The sequence below is a fragment of the Mesocricetus auratus genome, unplaced genomic scaffold (assembly GCF_017639785.1).
Source record: "Mesocricetus auratus isolate SY011 unplaced genomic scaffold, BCM_Maur_2.0 Super-Scaffold_100041, whole genome shotgun sequence".
NCBI classification, from domain to species: domain Eukaryota; kingdom Metazoa; phylum Chordata; class Mammalia; order Rodentia; family Cricetidae; genus Mesocricetus; species Mesocricetus auratus.
This window is the reverse complement of record NW_024429218.1, coordinates 9,874,682-9,897,645: the sequence shown is the minus strand read 5'-3', so window position 1 is coordinate 9,897,645 and position 22,964 is coordinate 9,874,682. Positions and strand designations below refer to the sequence as shown.

At 43.1% G+C, this 22,964-nt stretch overlaps 1 protein-coding gene across 5 annotated transcripts in view; it reads right to left on the bottom strand.

The window, feature by feature from the left end:
* The window catches only part of Mgat4d (MGAT4 family member D), a 44,633-nt gene that overhangs the window by 12,728 nt on the left and 8,941 nt on the right, over window positions 1-22,964 (bottom strand). For all 5 annotated transcript variants that reach the window (XR_005872797.1, XR_005872798.1, XR_005872799.1 and 2 more), the window contains exons 2-8: window positions 17,880-18,038; window positions 16,717-16,854; window positions 14,994-15,127; window positions 12,792-12,835; window positions 9,584-9,688; window positions 7,905-7,980; window positions 6,289-6,403 (exon numbers count right to left, since the gene is read on the bottom strand). Coding sequence is in view for 2 of the 5 variants with exons in the window: in XM_040734845.1 (XP_040590779.1) it covers window positions 6,289-6,403; window positions 7,905-7,980; window positions 9,584-9,688; window positions 12,792-12,835; window positions 14,994-15,127; window positions 16,717-16,854; window positions 17,880-18,038 (771 nt within the window). In the remaining 3 variants the exon portion in view is untranslated. The remainder of the gene's footprint in view (window positions 1-6,288; window positions 6,404-7,904; window positions 7,981-9,583; window positions 9,689-12,791; window positions 12,836-14,993; window positions 15,128-16,716; window positions 16,855-17,879; window positions 18,039-22,964) is intronic.

Below are 22,964 nucleotides of genomic sequence, written 5' to 3'. Positions count from 1 at the left end.
CAAATTGCCTAGCTACAACAGAATATTGGCGATTAGAAATGGAAAAATGGTGAAGGCCATGAGGGCCTTTTTCAACCTTTTGTTTTGATTCAAGGATTGGCTGGAGCTGTTCTGTCACAAGAGATTTCAAGTGAGAAAATTTCATTTCAACAAACTAATCATGACCTAGGGAAAAAGGATGCCTAAAAGATGTATGTATTTCTGTATGTACCGTGTGGCCACACTGGTATATATGAAATGTGATTGGGAATGTGTGAATGTAAACTACTTGAATTGCCTTGGATATGATTAAAAGGATACTTAGGTTACTTTGGAGATAGTTAAAAAGCTACCTAAATTGCTTTGGATATAGCCAAAAAGAGCATCCAGCCAGTCAAAGTCTTAACAGGAAAGGTTGACGTTTTGAGTCCTCAAAGCTAGTCAGTGGAAAAATAACAAAAGCCTACAACATGGCCCAAGAGCCAAAGAAATCTATATAAAAGATTCTACAGAGTTTAGTAGAGGAGAGGATACAGAAAGTCTCCAAAATTTTTATGGTTAAAAAGAAAAAAGGTTTTTGAGAAGAAGCCTCCGAAAAACTGCTATCCTGTTATACACCACCTACAAAGGAGTCGGTGTAGATACAAATTAGGCGAGAGCTTTACAAATTAGATTGCGGATTGGATTAGAAAGAGTTCTTACAAACCTCAAATAATTTTCAAAAATTATTTGGGACATAGTATAGTTTACAATCTTTGAGTGATTTTCAAAAGTTATTGGAAAATGTTCAATGGTTATGTCCTTTTTAAAGGACATCTACTAGTAATTTAGAGAGTGATCCCAGCTCACCTAGATAGTTAACTAAGGAGAGTAGACAAGTCCTTCTACTGTAAAAGTATAGTCCAACATCAATAAGTGTTAACAAACAGTTCCAACAAAATTTCAAAAATAAAAATATAAAAAAGGGGAAGTAATGTCTCCAGCCCCAACATGGTTCATTAAATCATGCAGTCCTCATTTAAAAATGTTTTAAAGTGTGGATACTAGTGAGCAATCTGCTGCAGACAGATTCTGGCATGATGGAACTTGAGTGACTATTGCTCAGGTCAAATGGAGACATTCATGCGCTAGACAGTGGAGAAGACCCGATTCTGCCCTAATTTGGGATTGAGGGTGTGTTTGTGTTTTCTTGCAGGAAAAGAATAAAACTCGGCGACTGTCAAAACATTTGGTAAGATGCATGGAGCAGAGAAAAATTGGACCTGAGACCGTGGGAGCCTGCCCAAGCCAGTTCAAGTGAGATCTCCTAAACCAGTGTTCCTGACCCTTGATGTTATTGAATCTACAGCCTGAGAAAGAAAGGAAATAGCTGGTTCTAGATTTCCAGTTTTTCAACAGGCCTGCTGCATCAACCTCCTGGACCCGTGAAGCCAACAGAGAACTGGAAGATTAACAGTCTGCCCTTGACATACCTTGAAACAATAAAATTTATTTTGCCAGTTTTTCCCTTTGGCGACAAGGATCCATTTAAAACAACTGGACACTGGTATGGACCGTGATGAGTGGCAAAAGCCCCTTTTCAGTATTTGAACAGGACACAGCCACTTGAAATATCAGCCTTGGTGGTTCCTGTTTCTGGAATCACGTCTATGCCAATGTATTTTTCTGGAGAGATGCAACTGGCCTTAATGCAGCAAAAAAAGAGACTTTGGCATCACTGCTGAGGTGATTGTAGCTGTTGCTATTGCTGCTCAGCAGCCATTGTATCTGGGACTGCCATCTCACAGTCTGTAACTATAGTGAATAAACCAGCAGGGGAAGTAACAGAGGCTCTCAGCACTCAGAGCTCCTTAAATAACTTAGTCCAGGTAGGAATTTGACATCCTTAACCCTGTTCGCCTACCCAGGCGCACATTTGTGTTACCCCTGCCAAAGTTTATACTCATCAATTGGCCAATCAAAATATTAGGATGAATGAAGCCCTGGTTCCTCCATTTTCTGGAGAGATCATCCTTAGGAAATCCCAGATGGCAGGCCATTTAATCAAAGAATGGGTCGAGTCCCCATCTCTGGGCCTTGTAGCCATAGGACTTATTATCATATGCTTCATTTGGTTAAGGTGCCTCAGTGCTAGACCAGCCCAGGCTTGAGTTGTCACCCGAGGACCACAGAGAATCCCTCAGCTTGACTATGGTTAAGCCTACAAAAATATTAAGCAGCCAATGACAGATGAGACTAAGGGGATGCCAGCCAACCTAAGACAGGAGGGTCATACAGTCTGGGTGATTTCTCCATTGACGGGTAAGGTTGGCATTAACGTCCTAGTCACCTGAGATAGGTGCTAATTTATATATAAAGAAGGAAGGGGGGATATGTTGGGCCCCAGCCCCCATGGGGTCTCTGTGAGTTGCTGGTCAGTCAACAAGTCCATCCTGTTTTCTAGTCCTGGCATCCTGCCCTGGCCTTGACCCTCTGACATCAACATCTAGCAGAAGGAAAACATCTCTCTTCCACCTTGGGTTTTTCCACTGTGCTGTAAGCCTGTATATAAGACTGTTCCCTCCTACAAGGGAGATCTTTCTCTCTCTTAGCATTTGTAACATACACACACACGCACACACACACACACACTCTCTCTGTCTCTGTCTCTGTCTCTCTGTCTCTGTCTCTGTCTCTGTCTCTCTCTCTCTCTCTCTCTCTCGGCAATAAAGGCAGCACATGCATTCTCTTAGTACAAACAAGTGGACTCTGGTCTTTCTTTTCCTGATACCTTGGAGTTGCTTGTGGCGTGGGTGCCGCAGACACATACATTTTCCTTTGGATTTTGAGGCTCTGTGGGTCACTTATTATGAAATGTACAATTGTATTTTAGCTACTTGCTGATGTTGAGTTGAATGATGAAAATGTTAATATATGTCCTCTTCTGTTACCAGGGAGCTGCAAGGCTCTATTTGTAGGGAAAAGGGACCAGTCAAAGAAACACACCCTGAGCAGAGCCAAAGAAACACACTTTGGCCCTGCAACCACAACCAAAGAAATGTACCCTGACCCTAAAACCAGTGCCAAAGGAACACACTTTGTCCCTGGAATCAGAGTCAGTGAAAGAAATGTACCCTGGCCCTAAAACTGGAGCCAAAAGGCTAAAAAGGACCAGAGAAAGAAACACACTTTGGCCCTGAAACCAGAGCCAAATCTGACTCTAATCCTGTGTAAAAAAGTAACCAATCCCGGAGCAGAGCTCTAGCCAATCTGAGCTCAGCACTGAAATCGGACCAATCCCTACTCTGGAAAAACTTCCCCAACCCCAAGAATCCCTATATAAACCCTGTGTATGTTCAGCTTGGCTGGTCCAGCTGCCTTCCAATAAACCCCTTTAGATGAGTTCGGGTGAAGATCTTCTTTTGCGGGGGCGACAGAGCAGAGTTGACCCTGGGCAGAGCAGAGCAAGCAGAGGTGACCCTGGGCAGAGCAGAGCAGAGTGAGCAGCCCTGTAACACTTGCCCGGGAAACCTTTCTTGGCAGAGCGGAGTTGTTACACTCTGCTCCCGGCTCCCTGCTCTCCGCTCTCCGCTCTCCAGGAGCAGAGCTGAACTGTAGCAACTTCGCCCGAGAAACCTCCTGCGGAGCAAAACTGCTACAGGAGGCGAACATCCACAGCTGGAAGCCTGTCCTGCTGGAGCGGAGCTGATACATTGGAGAAGCCTTTCCCTGAGGCAAGGCTGTAAGCTGCCAAGCTTACTGCAACCTGTGGTGGTCCTTGGCTCCCGAGCTCCAGGATACCTTTCCACCTGAGCTGTGTAACACTCAGTATTCTGTGACTCCCAAGTGCCAGAATACCTGACCCACTCCTGTTCCATCCTGTCCCGACCCATCCCAAAACGCTTTCACTATTCAGCATGGTCATGTTTCTGGCTGCCAGAGTAATGAAAATTAAGGCCGTGTGAAGTTGAAATACGTCTTTAGTGTCACACATGTGAGTGCCCCCTCCTCTCTCTCTCCTTCTCTCTCTTTCTCCTCCTTTCCTCTCCCTCTCCTTCCTCCTCTCCCTCTCCCTCTCTCCTAACTGCTGTCTGAGGCAGTGAAGTTCTTCAAGGATTTTAAGTTCTCAGAGTAATGTAGCTAAAACACATTTCACTCCAGGTTTTCCAACCTGTCTTGTGGTTACTTGTACTTTTTCTTATGTTCACCAAGGCTAAGTAAGATACACTTGAGTTCTTAAAGTGTTAGGGGAAATTTAGGAGAGAAATGTGATTGAGTGAGCATATGAATAACAAATGGGTTTCCACACCAGTCAGAGGAAGTATTTTACACAGACCCCTGAATGACCACAAGACGGTGGGTGGGTGGGTGGTGGGGGTGGGAGGAAAACTGAAAGAAGGAGAAAAAGATAAATCAGTGTATAGGGGTCACAGAGCCACATGCACTATTGGGTTTCCTAGAGGAAGTGTTAACAGAGCCACCACGGCAGCCTGAGAGATAGAGCAGTTCCCCTCCCAGGTCCCGAGGCAGGGGAGTAGGACATACACACACACACACACACACACACACACACACACACGCACGTACGCACATACGCTTGCACACGCACACACAGCACTCACACGCGCACACACATGCACACACATGCACACGCATACACACTCACACACATGCACACGGCACTCACATGCACACACACGAACACACACGCGCACATGCACACCCATACACACACGCACGAATGCATGCACACATGCACGCTCACACACGACACTCACTCACACACACATGCAAACACATACTCATGTACACATACACTCAAGCATGCATGCATGCGCACACTCACACCTGCTCTCTTTCCTGTTGTAGCAGAAAAATGGCAACAGTAAGAAGCTAATTAGCTGATCAGAGATGGGCATTGATCAAGATTTTGAGAGTTAAAAAAGTAGCTTTGGAGGTAAAAACTGTAAGGACTAGAAAAAGGCTTGCTATGTAAATGTAACACAGGTGTCAGCGGGAGAAACAGCAGACGTTTTGCTTGGATATGTTTTCGTTTCCAGGTCAATTTTGAACCTGTTAGAATTTAAAACTACTTAGACAGTGTCAAAGTTAAAGTAGAAAGCTGGAATTTCTTTTCTAAAGAGTAAAATAAGAGCGAATGCCCAACGGATTAATTGATGTCAGGCCTCTGGACATGGGGCACAGTAACCCAGCTTGAGACCACAAAGCTCAAGGGGGCGGGGGGAGAGACTTCAAAGAAGGAAGAAAGGGAAACCTAAATCATGACTGCAGGAACCAAAATCATACGGTGAGCACCGTCGCAGGAACTTTTCTGTGGCTGGTACAATTCACACACTATTTCTTTTTGTGTGTTGTGTATGCATGTGGTGTGTGCTCACTTGCTTTGGGAGGCTCAAGTGACCTTGAATTGGGTTTCTTCCTTGATCATTCTCTGCCTCACTCACTGATTCGGCTGGGCTGGCTGGCCAGTGAGCTCCAGGCTCCTCCTCTCCAGCCTCCCCAAAAGCTGGCTTGGGGGCTTCCACCATGCCTGATGTTTGTACAGGTGCCGGGGATCCAAACTGGAGCCCCTGGGCTTACACAACAGACTCTTTGCCAACTGAGCCATCTCCCAGCCGCTGCGCCATTTCTACTAAGAGTAGCAACTTTGACACATTGGAAATGAGACACTTGAGTGCCACTGCCCTGAATTCCTTCCCCTGCGACTTCACTTCCCTGAGAGTCAGTTGTGATTTTTCCTTGGTCAGTGTGTTGGTTGAGATGTTGGGGTGGGATTTGGAGTTTAACGTATCCTGAGCATACACTGTCCAACTAGAGTATAACAAGGGCCCTTCATCATTCTTCCACACAGAGAAGGGATAGTACATATTTATCACTGAACATGTGCGTACTCATAGCACCCAATTTTATGTTTTTATGATATGTATATATACATTAATATTCCCATTTATATTATCTATCTAGAAAAAAAGTGATCAAAATATGTCAGCTGTAATTCAAGAGCACCAATCTGGTTTTACCAAGTCATATTATCCATACAGAAATCAGACCAGGCCTTTCCACTTAGCAGTATAGCAAACAAACTATTAGATATGTTCTTAAAAGGTTTTAAAACTATTCTGTGCTAGACAGACAGACAGACATACAAGCAAACCCTTAGGATGAGGCAGAAGAATTAACATTTTGAGGGCCAGCTTGATGGAGAGTTCAAGGTCAACCCATCTTAGAAAAGAGAAGAAAGGAAGGAAAGAAAGAAGAGAAAGAAAGAGCTTAATCCAACAGGATTGAACACAATAGACTATGGCTTACCTATAAATCCAAGTTCTGAAAATTCAATAAAAAGCCAATTTTTTGAAGGGAGACTATTTACAAAATCTTTCATTTTTGTAAAATACATCTGTTTTGCTATGATGTCATCTTCAAGCTAGAGGAAAAAAGCCAAATACAAAAAACAGCATTAATACCTCCAATTATTCCATTAAATTTACATTATCTCAAAGACAAAAACATACTTCCAATAGAACACACTGGAAATGTCTTTGGTGACATGATAATCTTTGGTCAATTCATTAAGGCTATTCTCAGTTAGTCAGATTTATTCCCTGACTATGAGAAAAGACCTGAAGTGTCTCTTTTTTTTTCTCCTAAATGCTGACCAGAACATCCCACTTAAGTCCTCCTTGAGATTCCGTAGAATTCATTTTAATTGTCATCAACATTTCAGTTTTAATTAAGATGATGACAGTCCATCCTGATTGTTATACCAGGATTCCACAGGCCGGACTATCCACAGTAGCCAAGTTGGTTAATTCTAACATTTCTGGATTCTGGGCAGTCCAGCACCCAGGTGCTGGTAGATGAGGAGGCTGCTGAGGCCCAGTCTCCATGGAGGTCTTCTCTGTGTTCTCTGACAGAGAGAAGAGGCCTTCTGCATGAAAACATTAATCCCAGTCATCAGGACTCTGTCCTCAGGACCGAGTCACACCCAAAGGTCCTGCCTCCTCATACCACGCATCTGAGAACTAGGACTTTAACACAGTAATTTAGGGCAGGGACAAACATCAAGAAGGCAGCAGACACAGACTTGCTCTGCGCTTGAGGTAACGCTGCCAGGTTCTATCTGTAGCTACTGTGGTCCTTCGTGAGAGGGGGCAGGAAGGAGCTGGCCGTTCCTACCCACACCTGGCTGGTCAGAAGGATCCTTAGAAGGAGGCCTCCCTAGAGAAGGGGGTGAGGGTGAGAGCCGTCCTTGATTTATACACAGGATGTGAGGTTCTTAGGCTATGTGCTTCCCACATCAGTCACATCCAGGGGGCACGAGCAAGAGACAGAGCTCTGCGGAGTCGCCACTGAGCTGAAGTTGTCTGTCTTTCAGTCTTGGGAGAGATCTTGCTTTCAGGCTTTCTCTCTGCCCTCTACTGATAATTCTGAAAACTCCACACGAGGGCACATGTCTCTTTGTAGTGAGGTGTGTTGCTTATTACAGGAGACCTGCCACTGTTGTCTGGCAATCTGAAGGGACCAAAAGGAAGCCAACACGCACGAGGACTCATTCTACAGCCTCACTAAGGTAGCGTACAACAGCGCCACTCACAAAGTGAGGGTGGCGTGTGGCGGCAGTCTAGGTAGGTCCACAGCGTGACAGCTTAGACACGGACACAGGGCAACTTCTGTGTCCCCCCGGGAGCTTTAGGTTTTCTTTCCAGTTTGTTGTCTCTAACTGTAATGTCCTCTGCTACAGTGAGCACAGCAAGAAGACATAATCAGTCTTAAGCTCCCTTTGGGTAGACTGACTTTATAAATATTTCCTGTTTGTTCGGCTACAGATTAAGGCGGAGCAACACAAGGAGAAAGGAAGGAACTAGAGGAAGGATTGAAAAAGTAAGTAAGACTTGGTTTAAAATTCATGTATACCAAGTTTTCACCTGTAAATAATATGTGGCCTTGGGTTGGGCATACAGCATCAAAATACAAAAATCCAATACTTGTTTCATTTTCCAACTAAAAATAAAGAAGAAAATCTGTTAATGTTCATTATAGCAGATTCATTTATGAGCCTATTCCAGTAATTAAATAACACTTTTACATTTTCTGACCGAACAGTATAGAATAATAATGAATATGTTTATACTAAAGTTGCACTAAAGAGCTTCTCTATTGAGTGGGCAGTACCCGCCTCGGCTATACCAAGACCAGCATGGACTATGTGTTTTCTATTTCAGCTAAACTTTTATTCAAGTAACAAGTTACTATTTACATAGTTTATTGTCAACTTAGGAAGAAGGACCCTCAACCGGGGAATTGTCTGCATCAAACTGGCCTGTAGGCCACTGTGGGGGTCTTTTCTTGACTAATGGTTGCTGCTGGAGAGCCCAGTCCACTGCGTTGGGGATGAAGTCAGGAAGCAGCATTCCTCCAGGGGTTACTGCTACAAGCCCCTGCTCTGAAGTCTTGCCTTGGCATGTCTCCGTGACAGACTGAGATGTGGAAGGGGAGGGAAGCAGGGTGCCCGAGACCAACCCCCCGCATGAAGGACCTTCTATGACATATGGGACACACTGGACTCATACGAAGAACAGAGACTTCTGACCATGGAGAGTCAGTCTAAGAGAAGGCAGACTGAACCAACCCGGTGGGTGGGGGTGGGGGAAACATGCCTAAGGTAAGACGGGATAGAGGAAGCGAGGCTGCAGGACAGCAAAGCCTGGGGAAACTTCCTGAACACAGAGTGGGACACTAACGCAGGGATGAGCAAAAACCCTTATGTAGTTTGAGACTCAAACACACCACATGTGATATAATGCCATACAATAAGAACATGTAGTAGGTTCTCAGGGAAGGGATTTCCCCTGAGATTTCTGGCAAGCCTTTCTCATTTTTTTAAAATTAATTTATTTAATTATTTTATATCCTGACAACAGCCTCCCTCCCCTCTTCTTCTGCTCCCTCCACCCTCTCCCATTCCCCCTCAACTCACTCCTTTCCATATTCACTCAAAAAGGGGCAGGCCTCTCACGGGTATCAGAAAATTATTTTTTTGAGAAATAAACTCAGTACATTCCCCACAATACCGTATTTATTGCCAGAAACATATGATTACTTATCTGCACAACACAAAGGTTTCAACTTTTATTATTGCATAAATACTGTCGTGTTTTGTTCTTATAACTTCCAAATGATCTGGCTTGTCTATTAAACATTGTGTATCTGTGCTATTTCATTGAAGGCATTGGCAAAGTTGAGGAAATTAAGGAGAAAGGCCTGCTTACCTGTCTAGCATGACTAGGGTCTAGGAAAGCTGGGAGTAGCTTCCAGGAGTCATGAGCTCCAATCCAGGCCCCCGCCTTCTTCACTGTGTTCCTATTAATCAGCATGGAAAGGATGGTGCTCCTCATACCTACCTTCTGCCCATCGGCATGGAATGATGCGATGGCTGATTTCATGCTAAAAACTAAATGCCATTGGACTAGGACTCAGAGCTAGAACACAGACAACAGCAGGTGCTGGCTCCCCCATGTCACTATATTGGAGTTAATATCTCCGAGGTCCCTGTTCCAGGACATCCTCAGGACGTAGGCTCTTCCAGGTCCACTCTTTGACCTACCTGTCTGAGTCCTCCGTTGTTTTCTTGCCAAGTAATATACTTGGATAAAAAAAGGTGGGGATTGAAATGACTTCCAAGGACCCAGATTGCACTTGTCTTTTGAATCTAGAAATAGAAGTAAAGGTAGGCTGAACACCAATATAGTTGAATATCTAAGCTTACCAAACTAATGCAAATACTTACAAATGCCTCCTTGTGCATGTCCACATAACATATTGGTTTGGATTATCTCACAGGTTGCTTCCTGATATCAATGACATGTAAGCACTAGTTCCTAGTCAAAATATTTATAAACTAATGAAAGATATAGCAGAAAAAAAGAGAGGCTAAAATACATGGGCCAGCAGATAGCTCAATGGGTAAAGAAACTTGTCCCACAAGCCCAGTGACCCAAGTTCCATCTCTGGAACTCACATAAAAGTGGAAGAGAGAACCAATTATCACAGAGTTGTCCACTGATCTCCATGCCCAAACTGTGGCATGCATGCCCCCATATCATGAACACAGAAAAATAAATGATACATTTAAAAATTAGAATGCAAATTATTAAACATATTTCCCACAGTATTATATATACTGTGGATTTTCTTAAGATAGTCAAAGGCATCTTTTGACAGTCAAGAGGAGAGAGAATAAGCTACAATAAGAAAGAGGCTATAAGAAAACAACTGTCTAGGGTCACTTTCCCAATGAATACATTGCTGTTTACTCAACAGCAGCAGGGCAGTTTCTGAAGTTAGGCTGAATGGGTAGCTAGACTTGGCCTGACTTGCTCTACTGCTGGGGGGGGGGCTGTGTAGCTGTTTTAACAATGACTGTGGCTGGTCCTCCTGCCTCTGCCTCCAAAGTACCAAGATTATATAGTGTGCTGTTCCACCCACCTTCTAATGTAAAACTTAAAAGAATTAATTCTAGTATCTCCTCAGAGAGCAGAAACTACTGGTATAGGAGAAAGGAGTGGGGAGTTATGTTTAGCTGAGAACAAAAATCCATATGTAGGAGTTGAGTACAGTAGAGGCAAATGAAGGCCAGCATCCACACTCGTGGAAAATCTTGGGCTGTGGAGGTTGATGTGAAGTTGACACTGCAGACAACATCACCCTGTTTGGTGGTACACTTTCCCCTTACTGATGGAGAGAGATTTAGACCTTTGCAGTCCTGGGTGGTGACAGTTTTCTAGGAGTTTTTAAAACATTTCTGGATTGTTTATGTTATATCAGAAGTCCTTGCGGTGACTATTCTAGAACTGACAGTCACTATTATACACAAATAGTCTTCTTCATACTGATATGTCAGGGAAAACCTTGAAGTAACTGTATAAAATACAGTTATGGTCAGTCCCAATAAAGTTTTACATATATAACATTAGTATTTTAAAAGTTATCAAGCAGTTTCAAATTTATGATCCATTCAAATCTAACACACTTCCTCATTACTATGGAAGATCTGGACAAAATGCTTCAGCTAAATGTTATGAAATTAAACATGGATTGAAATGTATACATTTACGCTAACTGACATAAAACAACTGAGAAATATTCACTTAGGAAAAATTTTAGGGTTAGAGAGTGAACCCACAACTGCCAACAGAACACAGTGCTAGTCTCATCACCACATCTCTAAAATCACTTGTTCTTTAACGTGTTCATCTGAAATGATGGAGTCGAGCTGGGGAGATGGTTCACAGGGTAAAACTGCTTGCTGCACACGTGTGACTATCTGTTTGGGTTCTAGAACCCACGAAACACCAGGCATGCCTTTGGGCATCCTTGTAACCCTGGTGGAGGGCAGGGGCAGGAGCATTCCTGGCTTGTGGGCTATCAGTCTAGCTCCAGGTACAGCTAAATGCCCTGTGTCAAAAGAAATAAGGCAGAGAGTGATAAAGCAGGGCACAGAAATCCTCCCCTGGCCTCTGCACTCATACAGTAAATACACCACACACACACACACACACACACATTAACTCACACAGAATAAAATAATTGATTTTTGCATTGTCACAATTTAAAAACAATTGCTCAAAGTGCCCTGCACTAGCATCAACACTAGATCCCCTCGGAAACCAACTCACATAATTTTCTCATATTCCTCATTTTCAGCTAAAAAAAAAACCTACAGCGATTTCTGAAGCTGCTGATTTTTGCATGAGTATCCTGTGTTTGTGTGTGTTCATGTTCCTACGCTTGTGCGTGTGAGTTGGGGCTGATGTTAGTTGTCTTCCTTGGTTTCCCTCAACCTTATGCAGAGAGGCAGGATCTCTCTTAAATCCTAGAGAGCTCACCAACTCAGTCAGTCTGGCCAGTCAGCTTGCACGGGGATTCCATCCTCACCTCCTACGCTGGATTACAGGTGGGCTGACATGCCCACATGGCTTATTTTCCATGTAGGATCTGAACTCTGGTCCTCAGGCTTGCAAGGCAAGTGCTTTATCAGCCCAGCCATTTCTGCGGGCCCCCTCTGATGCCATCTGTGAAACTATATAGCAAATCCCAAGCATCCATATACACTGGATAATTTCTTTTCCATCCCAAGCATCCATATGCACTGGATAATTTCTTTTCCATCCCAAGCATCCATATGCACTGGATAATTTCTTTTCTTTTCACTTGTGATCTTGACAAGTCCCTGCCCACTTGTTTTTGCCTTATCCACTACTAAGTAGAGTAAATGTCTTGGTGATGAATCACTGCTGGCTGTACTCCCATTAGCCAGACCCAGCTCAGGGGCCAGTGTTTCCGCCCTGGTCGTTGGAAATGGCAGATTCCTTCCTACAAGTCTCTCCGTGGCTGTCACACCTCCCTTCTTAACCTCAAGGATCTATGCTCCAAAGAGACTGAAAGTTCTGACCGTCTTGCACATTGCCCTTTGACCTCTGTGCCTTTCCAGGGCATTCTGTGCTAGGCACGTGCTCTCTACTCCTATCTACCCCCGAAGAGCTGGCTCACCCCTGCCTGCCCTCATCTGCAGGTGAAGCCAGATATAGCAAGAAAATAGAATTCCAATATGAAGTCTGCAAACTCGGGAAAAAGTTTGTGCTATACACATATCTGTGTTAATTCGCAGATTAGAAAAAAAAACCACAGGCTCATTTCTCATGGCTCAGATTCACTAAAGAGAATAAATCAATAAATAATAATACTATTGGACAGCAAAGCATATAACATAAAAATAGCGTGGCTGATGTCAAAATTTATCAGAAAGTACTTACTTTGTTTTAACCATGTCAACAACATAATTTAAATAATCATCAGTCTGAAAAGAAGAAGAAAAATCACTGAAATTAAGGATGTCTTGCGGGTCTTATCAATACAGCACTTTGCTACATGGAATTTGTGTGTGAAACGTCATTGTGACCTAATAATTTCTACACAGTTATGTTAAAGAACACTTACTTGAATACAAAACCTATGGCACACTTCTCTGTGTGTTAAAGTATGGGACACTACATTAATCACACTCAAATTAGTGGGGCCACCCTTACACACCTAAAATGAAACCCCTTGGAATGAGTGTGTGTCTGACACTCACTCTGAGCCCCGTAGCACTCCAGGCACAGACATTTGAAGTACCTTAGCTAATGTCAACCTCACCCCGATTTTACAAGGGAAGTGAGGCACGGAAAAGTTCAAGGAGCTGCCAGGGTCACATGCAGAGTGGCTGTTCCTGGAGGGTGACCACGCAGGTGCAGTCTGTGCTCCTGACTAGCTTGCTGAGTCCTCATGCTGTCGCTCTCTTCAGACACTTGCCTATCTCCTGAGGACAAGTTCCCAGAATTTGAATTTTAAAATGTGATACCTGCTGGCAGCTCCTTCCCCCCAAAGTCTATGATACTAATACACAATTCTATACAGTTTTACTCAAATTTTCAAAATGATAGAGTGATTACCAGTATGGGTTGGGGTGAAAAAAAAAACTGATGTAGCCATCGGGGAGACCTACACCTGAATCTATTAATTACTGGTCAAGATGTCTTCTTTAAGTTCTCATTCTTTCATTCATACCCTTCATCATAGCTCAAGGATTCCTTCCCCGCAATAGGAGGTTTAAAAAAAAGTGTAAGAGCCAGAGGGGATGGAGGACACCAAGAAAACAAGGCCTTCTAAATCCACCCACGTGATCAAAGCTCACAGGAACTCACAGAGACTGAGGCAGCACTCAGACGGCCTGCATGGGTCTGCACCAGGTCCTCTGCCTTTGTCTTTATGGCTTCCAGTTCAGTGTTTTTATGGGACTCCTGAGTGAGAACGAGTGGGTCTCCTGAGTGAGAACGAGTGGGACTCCTGAGTGAGAACGAGTGAGTCTCTGACTCTTGTGCTTTCTCTTGGGCTCTTTTCCTTCTGTTGATTTGACTTGCCCAACTTTAATGTGATAGTTTTTGTTTCATCTTATTATATTTTTATTTTGTTATATATTTTTAAATAAATAAATGAAGGAAAGAAAACCTAGTGACTAGGGTGAAGGTTAACAGCTGAACTGTCCTTTATACTTGCTGGGAAAGGTAAAATCAGTTTTCTCCACTTGAGTGACACTGTGACACTGGGTACATATAAGCCACTCCAGGGCAGGCACCATGTCCAGGAGTAATTGACCAATATATAATGGACTACACAGAGTTTGTGTGTGTGTGTGTGTGTGTGTGTGTGTGTGTGTGTGTGTGTGTGTATGTGTGTGTGTGTGTGCATGCACATGCTTTAATTTGATGTTATTTATTTTGGGGTGGTGGTGTTTTATTCTGTTTTCTTGGGTTGGGGGTTGTTGTTATATTGGCCTTTTGTTCATTTTTTTGAGAAAGAACTTAAAATAGGGTAGGTGTCATGGAGGGGATCTGGAAGGACTTCAGGGAAGGGAAGAATTTGATCCAAATATATTTAATTTAAAATTGCTTTAAATAATAAAAAGGAGGCAGGTGATTTAAAAAAAATAAAATCATGACAGTGGCACATGCTTTACAGAGATGTTTTCCAGGTTATAAATAACGTCTAGAACAATTCTTTGAAATCCCTCAGGCCTAGGAAGGAGCCTTCAATTAACAGTATTTACCAGAACTTAGTAATGCATGTACCAACCTTTTATTAGCTGGGAAGATTTTATCACTACAGTAACAGTTTTAACATTCTATTTGAAATTTACAATTTAAAATTGAGTTATTGAATTTATAATTGAATTGAATAATGTCTGTATTTTACCCAATGTAAGCATCATACGCTAAATGCAATTCGGGCTCTTACATAAGATTCATGTTTACATACATAGTGCTTCTCAGTGGTGCCTGATAAGCACTGAGTATTTCACCTAGACTCTCAAGAGTTTCTGCAGGGTGCTTCCTTTAAGAGAAACACAGAACCATGATGGAATAGTGGGATTTGGAGGCTACAGAGAGAGATGAGAGAACCTCGTTTCCCATACATACGTCGGCGACAGAGACAATCACCACGGAGTCCTTCTCTTCTTCAGGCGTCATCCTGGACAGAATGGACGTCAGCATTTGTTTCAGGTAGGTATGCTTCCTTCTGCCAATGGTGGTGACTCCCAGTGCGAAAGACACTGTAGACAGGAGCACAGACATGGAGCAAGTGTGCCTGACCACCAGACCATGCTTATCCCTGTTCTTGCCAACAAGAGTGCTTTGAACCATACTGCCAAAACACTACACAGTGCTACTCCGTGTCCCGCTTTTCATTTTCGGTTGTCTGTGGTGGACCAGACTCCAAAGCCTTCCTACATTGGAGAGTTCAGTTGTAGAGAAAGTAAAACAAAGCATTTTCCATTTGTTAATACAGCCTTTACCTAGCTGTCTCAGTATACATTGACCCACAATGGCATCTTCTGCCATCCTCTTCCTGAAGGGGTGCTGGAGTCCCCGACTGGAAAGACACTCTGAAACACTGCCATTCATGGAAACCATGAATGAAGTAATTTATAAATGGTTTCATGGAATAAATGTGCACCTCAAATGGCTTTAGGTACTTGTAACAAGTAAAACATCGAGAATCACAGGCCCCACATGATCTAGACAGGAACTAAGATTCTGTGGGCATCTTGTTCACCCTAGTGTCTGGCTGTGTAAATGCCACAGCTGTGGTTTCCCCCACTGTTTATATTTTTTAATATTTAAGTTAGGCAACCTTTATTCTTCATGCCTAATATCTTATAGTTCCTATGTATTTTTTTCCTGTTGCTTTTCAACTTCTACTGTAAACTATAGTACACACACACACACACACACACACACACACACACACACACACACACACAGACTGACCCTCTCACTGGAGCAAACGAGACTTGTGTCAGACAGTCTGAGATTTGACCCAGTGTCTCTGCTTTTAGTTGTAGGGCTGTGTTTTGGTTATACGTGATGAGCCTGAACTCCTGCTTCAAAGCTGAGCTTAAACAGGCCCTCTTCTACATGGAGGGGCGATATATGGCTGCAGCCCCAGTACTCAGGAGGTGGAAGCAAAAGCATTATGAGTTCAAGGTCAGCGTGAGTTACATAGTAAGACCCTATCTAAAAGGAAAAGATCTGAAACCACAAATGAATGAATCACCACCCTCTCTTCCATCTTTTGCTGATATTGGTCGTAAGAAGGTAGAAAGAACAGGAAGATCACCAGGTAACAGCAGGCTTGTCCACCCAAGGAAACCCTTTGCTGGGCATTAGTAGATGCTTCATGTGTACTGGACATATGTCAATTAATTTTCCAAACATCTGTAACGGAAGTGGACTTAAATTCAAGTCACTAAAAAATGGTTATTTTCTTCAAAATTTACACCTAATGGTTAGAAGTCTACGTATTAGTATCTTAAAAACTTCAAACCCAAAAACTTGACCATGAAATCTAGAGGCATTTCTTGAAGGAAGGGGAAGATGGGAACTCAGAAGGGGGAGTATGGACAGGGGAAGGTTGTGAGGAAACAAATATGACCAAACAGAGATGATAAGCACATGCACACACACACACACACACACACACACTGACACACTACATGATACCCACAATGAAACACATATGCACACACACATATCTCACAATGAAACCCATTATTTTGTATGCTAACTGAAATTTTAAGATATAGATTCCCCCAAAGATCAAAATACTTGAACTTAGTTTCCTGATTCTAACTGTTCTTACCGCCTGCTTTCCCTCTGCCAGTGGCTACATCCGGGTAAATTTTCCCCATTTTCCTTAGATGAGGAAGGAAGAACTTTATGTCTTCAAACCCGTTAGGAAGCATTTCATTTCCACTCAATGTGCTCACTTTCCTCTCAACTGGAAGAGAAAGAAAAGAGGCCCCTGAATTCACTGAAATGTGTTTTACATTTTTTTTATTTGTGAGGTAGAGGCGGGGGGCGGGGGGGCCTGCATACCCTAGCATGCATGCGTGTGTGAGCTACCTGCAGGGACCTTACGATGACATATGGTCCCTGAGCTGCAGTCACAGCTCCTCAGGCAGGTGCTGGCAACAGAGCTCTGGCTCTCTGGGGGGAGGAGGGGCACATGACCTTCTGAGCCAGCCCTCCAGCCCAATACAACTTTAAAAAAAATAAGGGCCAGTGAATTCAACAACACAATTAGTACCCAAGGAAACACATGCAAACTTTTGCTGTCATAATTCTGTATGGCATAGCTCAACAGTTATTGACGAGTACCTGTGTTTAAGCCAGTGGTGAATTTCAGCCCAGCACTATGAGCTGCACCAGAAACCAGCAGAACTGCCAGTCCTGGACCAAGGAGCACGGATTAAAAAGTGTGATCCGGGCCCCTCCTACTTTGATTGATGTCAACTTCATTAAAAGTTGTAACTTGATAATTTTTTGTAGCCCCTTAACATTCAGCAACTCTATTCATGCCATTCCTAAATAATCCCTTCTACGGTTTTGAAAACGATAAACCAAGTAGGGTTCGCATTGATAGCCCCAGTGTAGTAGAGATGGTGAGGGAAGAGACGGATGCCTCTCAGACACAGGGCGATGAAGGAGAAGGGTTGCTTGTTGATTGGCCAGATGTATGCAAGAAAAGAGGGACGAGGGATGATGCCAGGGCTTCTGGCTGCTTCTCCTGAATCGCTCATGGATGGTAGAGCTCGGAGAAAACATGGAGAGTCCCCACCACGGCGGAGACAGGGAAAGTGCGTCATCCGTGTGTCTTGCCTGAGCGCTGCACCTCTCTCAATAGGACACCGTGTCAACAGGACTGTTTACTGGGGGGAGGTGACCTAGAATCAGGAGCACCTAAATCTAGGCCTCCAAGTTAACGTAAACATAACCATTCGCAAAGGCAAAAGCGTCACGCACCTACGTTTCCTGACGCGTTTGCTGTCTGGGTAATCTCATGCTTCATTTGATTCAAGACTTGCACTAGATTTTGGTGATTATCTACACTTTTGTTTTTTAAATGTAGCATGTTTTCCTTAAGCCCCAAAATGTGGTTTCTGCAATTAATCAGTTCATGGCCTGCAAAGGAAACAGAAATATCTAGTTTATGCATGTAGTGGGAAAAGGAAGTCTTCCAATAACAAAGGATTGTGTAGCATTATACATGGGATTTGTACATATGTGGCACTCCATATGGGGGCTGTGCGCAGACATAAGTGAACATATATCACAATACACATATAGCATATAGAGATGGCTAAAAGAACAAAATGTTATAGAATAGTCATATGTGGGAAATGATATTATCAATGATTGTTTTCTTTTTTACTTTGTGTTCTATGTTTTCTGAATTTTCCTTTTTTTTTTTTTTTTTTTTTTTTTTTTTGGTTTTTCGAGACAGGGTTTCTCTGTGGCTTTGGAGGCTGTCCTGGAACTAACTCTTGTAGACCAGGCTGGCCTCGAACTCACAGAGATCCACCTGCCTCTGCCTCCCAAGTGCTGGGATTAAAGGCGTGCGCCACCAAAGCCCGGCTTCTGAATTTTCCTTATTATGTATATATTCAACAGAGAAAACTCATTGACCTCCCTGTAAATGGATGCTTAAGAATTTGTCTGTGGAAAAATGAACAGAGAGCCGAGAATGTTGCTGAGTGGGGCTTGCCTAGCATGCGCCGGGCTCTGGATTCCAGGCCCAGCATCGCCAGGGCAAACAAATATCTAAAAAGAAAGCCCAGTGCCCAGGAACACACACTGGTTGGGTCTGAGGATCCTCAACACTGGCAGGCACAGAAGCTGGTTAAGGGGGAGGAGATGGCTTAGCTAGCGAGGAGGGAAAACATCCCAGGCACCCTGTGAGGAGAGCGCCTCATGTTGACTAGTGTCTTATGTAGGGTGACTATTGCAACCTGGGGAGGAAAGGGCTTCTTTGGTTTGTGCTTTCACGTTGCTGTCCATCATCAAAGGAAGCCAGGACAGGAACTCAAGCCGGGCAGGAGCCTGGGGTCGGGAGCTGATGCAGAGGCCACGGAGGGGCGCTGCTTACTGACTTGCTTCCCACGGCTTGCTCAGCCTGCTTTCTTATACAACCCAGGACCACCAGCCCAAGGATGACTCCACCCACAGTGGGGCTGGGCCCTCCCCCATCAACCACTAATTAAGAAAACTCTCTGCAGCCAGTTCTTATGAAGGCATTTCCCTGAGGTTCCCTTCTCTCAAATGACTTTAGCTGGGTCAAGTTGACGTAAACTATTCAGTACACTGGGAGTCAATCAGATGTTGACAGATGGACTGGAGTGGGCCCCGACTCTCCGTGAGGAGATGGAGGTGAACACAGTACTGTGGACTCAGAGATAGCAGAAGGGGAAATATGACAGGAAGTACGGACAGCCCTCTCCGGGAATTTCTTTCCTTAAGAGAAAGTTTTAGAAGCTAGTGTGCATGTGTGTGTGCGTGTGACTCTGCTTTTCACTTTTCTTTAAGGGGAGAAGACCAGCTTTTGTGTGCTGATGGATATGACCCAGGAAAGACGGGACAAGTGATGAAGCGTGTGAAAACAGACAAGAGGCCTGAGCCCTTGCATTGTCTGCCTGCCTCTGCCTCCCAAACACTGGGATTACAGGTGTGTGCCACCACCGCCTGGCTGACGCTCTCTTTTTAATGTTTGTGTTTCTCAGTGAAATATCAAGCCTGCTATGCTCTGAGAATGGAGGCTACAAGAGAATGAAGGAGAAAGTAATTTTCTAAAAAGATAGAAAAGTGACATGTGATATGATCTTAAAGACACAGCGGGTGTGCTGGTGAGCTTTTATTATCAACTGGATACACCCTAAAGCTGTCTGAAAGAGGAATGGCCTAGATAAGATGGACCTGTGGGCATGTGTTGTGGGATTCCCGCCTGGGTCCCGTTGTCACTTTCACCCCTAAATAACACCCCTAGTTACATTATAGTAACTATGAAGCTGCTGGCCATTTGTTATGGTTTTTAATCAGCTAGCTCTGACTTAATCATTAACCCATTATCACCAATATATATTTTTATAAGGTCTTATCTTTCCAAGAATGCAGACTTGCATCCTCTTCCTGGGGAGATCACATGGCAACGACTCTCTTCACTACCTTTCCCAGAATCCTCCTAGACTCCTAGTCCCACCTGTCTTGCTTCCCTATTGGACAACAGTGATTTATTTATACCAATCAAACATATACACACAAGGACTGCCCCCATCATCTCCTCTTTTCTGTCTAAATAAAAAGAAAGGTTTTGACTTTATCATAGTTATAACAGAACTATGGTTACAATATTTGTCCATTAACATTTAGTAGAGTTAAAAAAGTATTTTATTTAAAGTATCCTATCAGTGTGAGTCTAAAGTCTTATATGTAACTTATCTTTTATCATAACCAAGAAAAACAATAACTATCTGTCTTCAACTCCATCAAAGACCACAGAAGGATAATATATAAACACTAGAATTGACAGAGACATCTCACTACCTAGAGAGTCACCTGAATTTTCTCTGTAACGTTGGGGCATCTCAGCAAAGCAGGGAATTTTAAACTGTCCATCTGCATTGGCAGTCTGTCAGTCATTTTTCTGTGTCCTGCAGAATGTCTGGCAGACTCTTCTGTGAAGCAGGAACCCTGTAGGACTGTCCAAGTTTAGCAGTCACTTTCCTGTGGGTCCTGTATGTCCAGTTTATACAACAACAGTCAAGCAGTCCAGGCAAGAGCAGTTTCTTGCTCAAATGACTAATCTCGCCATGTTGAAGGCAAACTCCATAATGAGTTTCTATGATGCCCATCTTCCTCTCAGACATAATTGGTTTTGTCAGGAGCAGTTGTATCTCACGATCATGAAAAACCCTAAACCATTTAAATGCCATTTTTCTGAAGGTTTTTGAAAGGTTTGAAGACTACCTATATATCTCAAATATATCTTTGTATATTTAGAAAGCCTAGCTAACCCAAGTATAAGTTCTGACTATTATAAGTAACTATCGCCGGGCGTTGGTGGTGCACGCCTTTAATCCCAGCACTTGGGAGGCAGAGGCAGGCGGATCTCTGTGAGTCCAGGTCAGCCTGGTCTACAGAGCAAGTTCCAGGACAGCCTCCATAACAATACAGAGAAACCCTGTCTCAAAAAAACAAAAAATAAAAATAAAATAAAATAAGTAACTATCTATAATCTGTATTTAATTATGCATTACATTTTAAAAGATCAGTATGAACACAATACTTAAGCAAGAGGAGAAATATACATATCACAAAATTGACCTTAAATTTGTATCAATAAATGATTATCCATTCTAAGACAAAGTATTCATTTCTATACCATATTTTCTTTCTCGAAAGAGATCGACTGTGATTATTACCATTTATAAGTAACCCTGTATAAATGAAAATAAACATTTAAACAATTTGGGCATTGCTTATTCCAAACTGCTTCTTGCTGGATGGGGCCGCTGTCCATACTATGGGGATCATGACAAAACACAGAAAACTGTATTAAGTCTTTGTTTTTGTAGTCTGTAAGGCTGTATCATCTCAGCTGTTTTAGATGTTGGATCACCTGGGCCACTGGTTTTTTTTGGGGGGGGATGTCTTGGTTTATTAAACCATATAAATCTGGAAGAAATCTATGGCTTTTCAATTTCTGTGGAAACATAAATAAAACCTCTTTTTCCAAGTAACCTGTCTTTATGTTTAAATTTAGAAGTCAAGGCATTTTTAAAATATGTAAGTTGGATTAATTTATAATCAAGTATATTTCAGCAGTTGTTCCTTCGTTAGCCATTGAACAACTGAAAAACACAATAGCATACAGTATCCAGACTCTCTGTGTATTTTCCATCTTTACGTGGCTTTTTTACTCTATTTTATTTATTTTTTCTCTGAGACGGGGTTTCTCTGTGGAAATCCGCCTGCCTCTGCCTCTGGAGTGCTGGGATTAAAGGTGTGTGTGCCACCACCGCCCGGCCATTCTCTCTTTCTTTTTCAAACCACTTTATCTTGTTTTTCTCTCACAAGCCTGGTATATTTTTAAACACACTGTAAGCCTTTTAGAGGTTTTACTGCATCTGAATGTCTTCGCTGTAAATCTTTATGTTTTTCTGGCCGCGTGTCTGTTTTCTGATAAATAACATTGCTAAAGTTAGAGTGGAAACAGCCGCTGGCTTCCCAACATGGTGGGGGGTGAGTTTGCCTCCTTAGCCTGTGCCACCATCAAGCAGCCTGCTGCCAGCTTGGAGATGTAGTCACTGCCACGGCCAGCTGCTCGTACATACCATTCTTGTTTGGTCCTGGGGCCTCTTTAAAGAACCCTGCGGTTTTTCTGTTTATGCTGAGTCAGGAAACCTCCCTTAAAGGAGCCGAGTGAGTTTCTGTTTTGTCTGTAGTAAAACAGAGCCCACCTGAGAAAAATGCTGCTACCAAGAAGCTGTGTTTGCCTCTATTTTTTTTTATTGTAAAATCCCTTTTAAAGCTTTTGTCACATTTTTAAGTGGAAGTATTTAATACCTACGTTGTTGGCACCATATTGTGGGATTCCTGCCTGGGTCCCGTTGTCGGTTTTACCCCCAAATAACACACAGCACACTATAGTAATTATGAAGCTATTGGCCATTTGTTATGGTTTTTAATCAGCTAGCTCTGACATAATCATTAGCCCATAATCACCAATATGTATTTTTATAAGGTCTTATCTTACCGAGAACGCAGACTTGTGTCCTCTTCCTGGGGAGATCACATGGCGATGACTCTCTTCACTGCCTTTCCCAGAATCCTCCTAGACTCTTAGTCCCACCTATCTTGCTTCCCCATTGGCCAAAAGTGCTTTGTTTATACCAGTAAAACATATAAACAAAGGCCTGCCCCCCACAGGCAAGTCTTCAGGAAGTCATTTTGATTACTAACAGATGCAGGAGGAGCGCTGCTCACTGTGGGAGGAATGGTTACCTGGCCGGGTAATAAAGCTAGGTGAGAATGGGTCTGGGGATGACCCAGTCA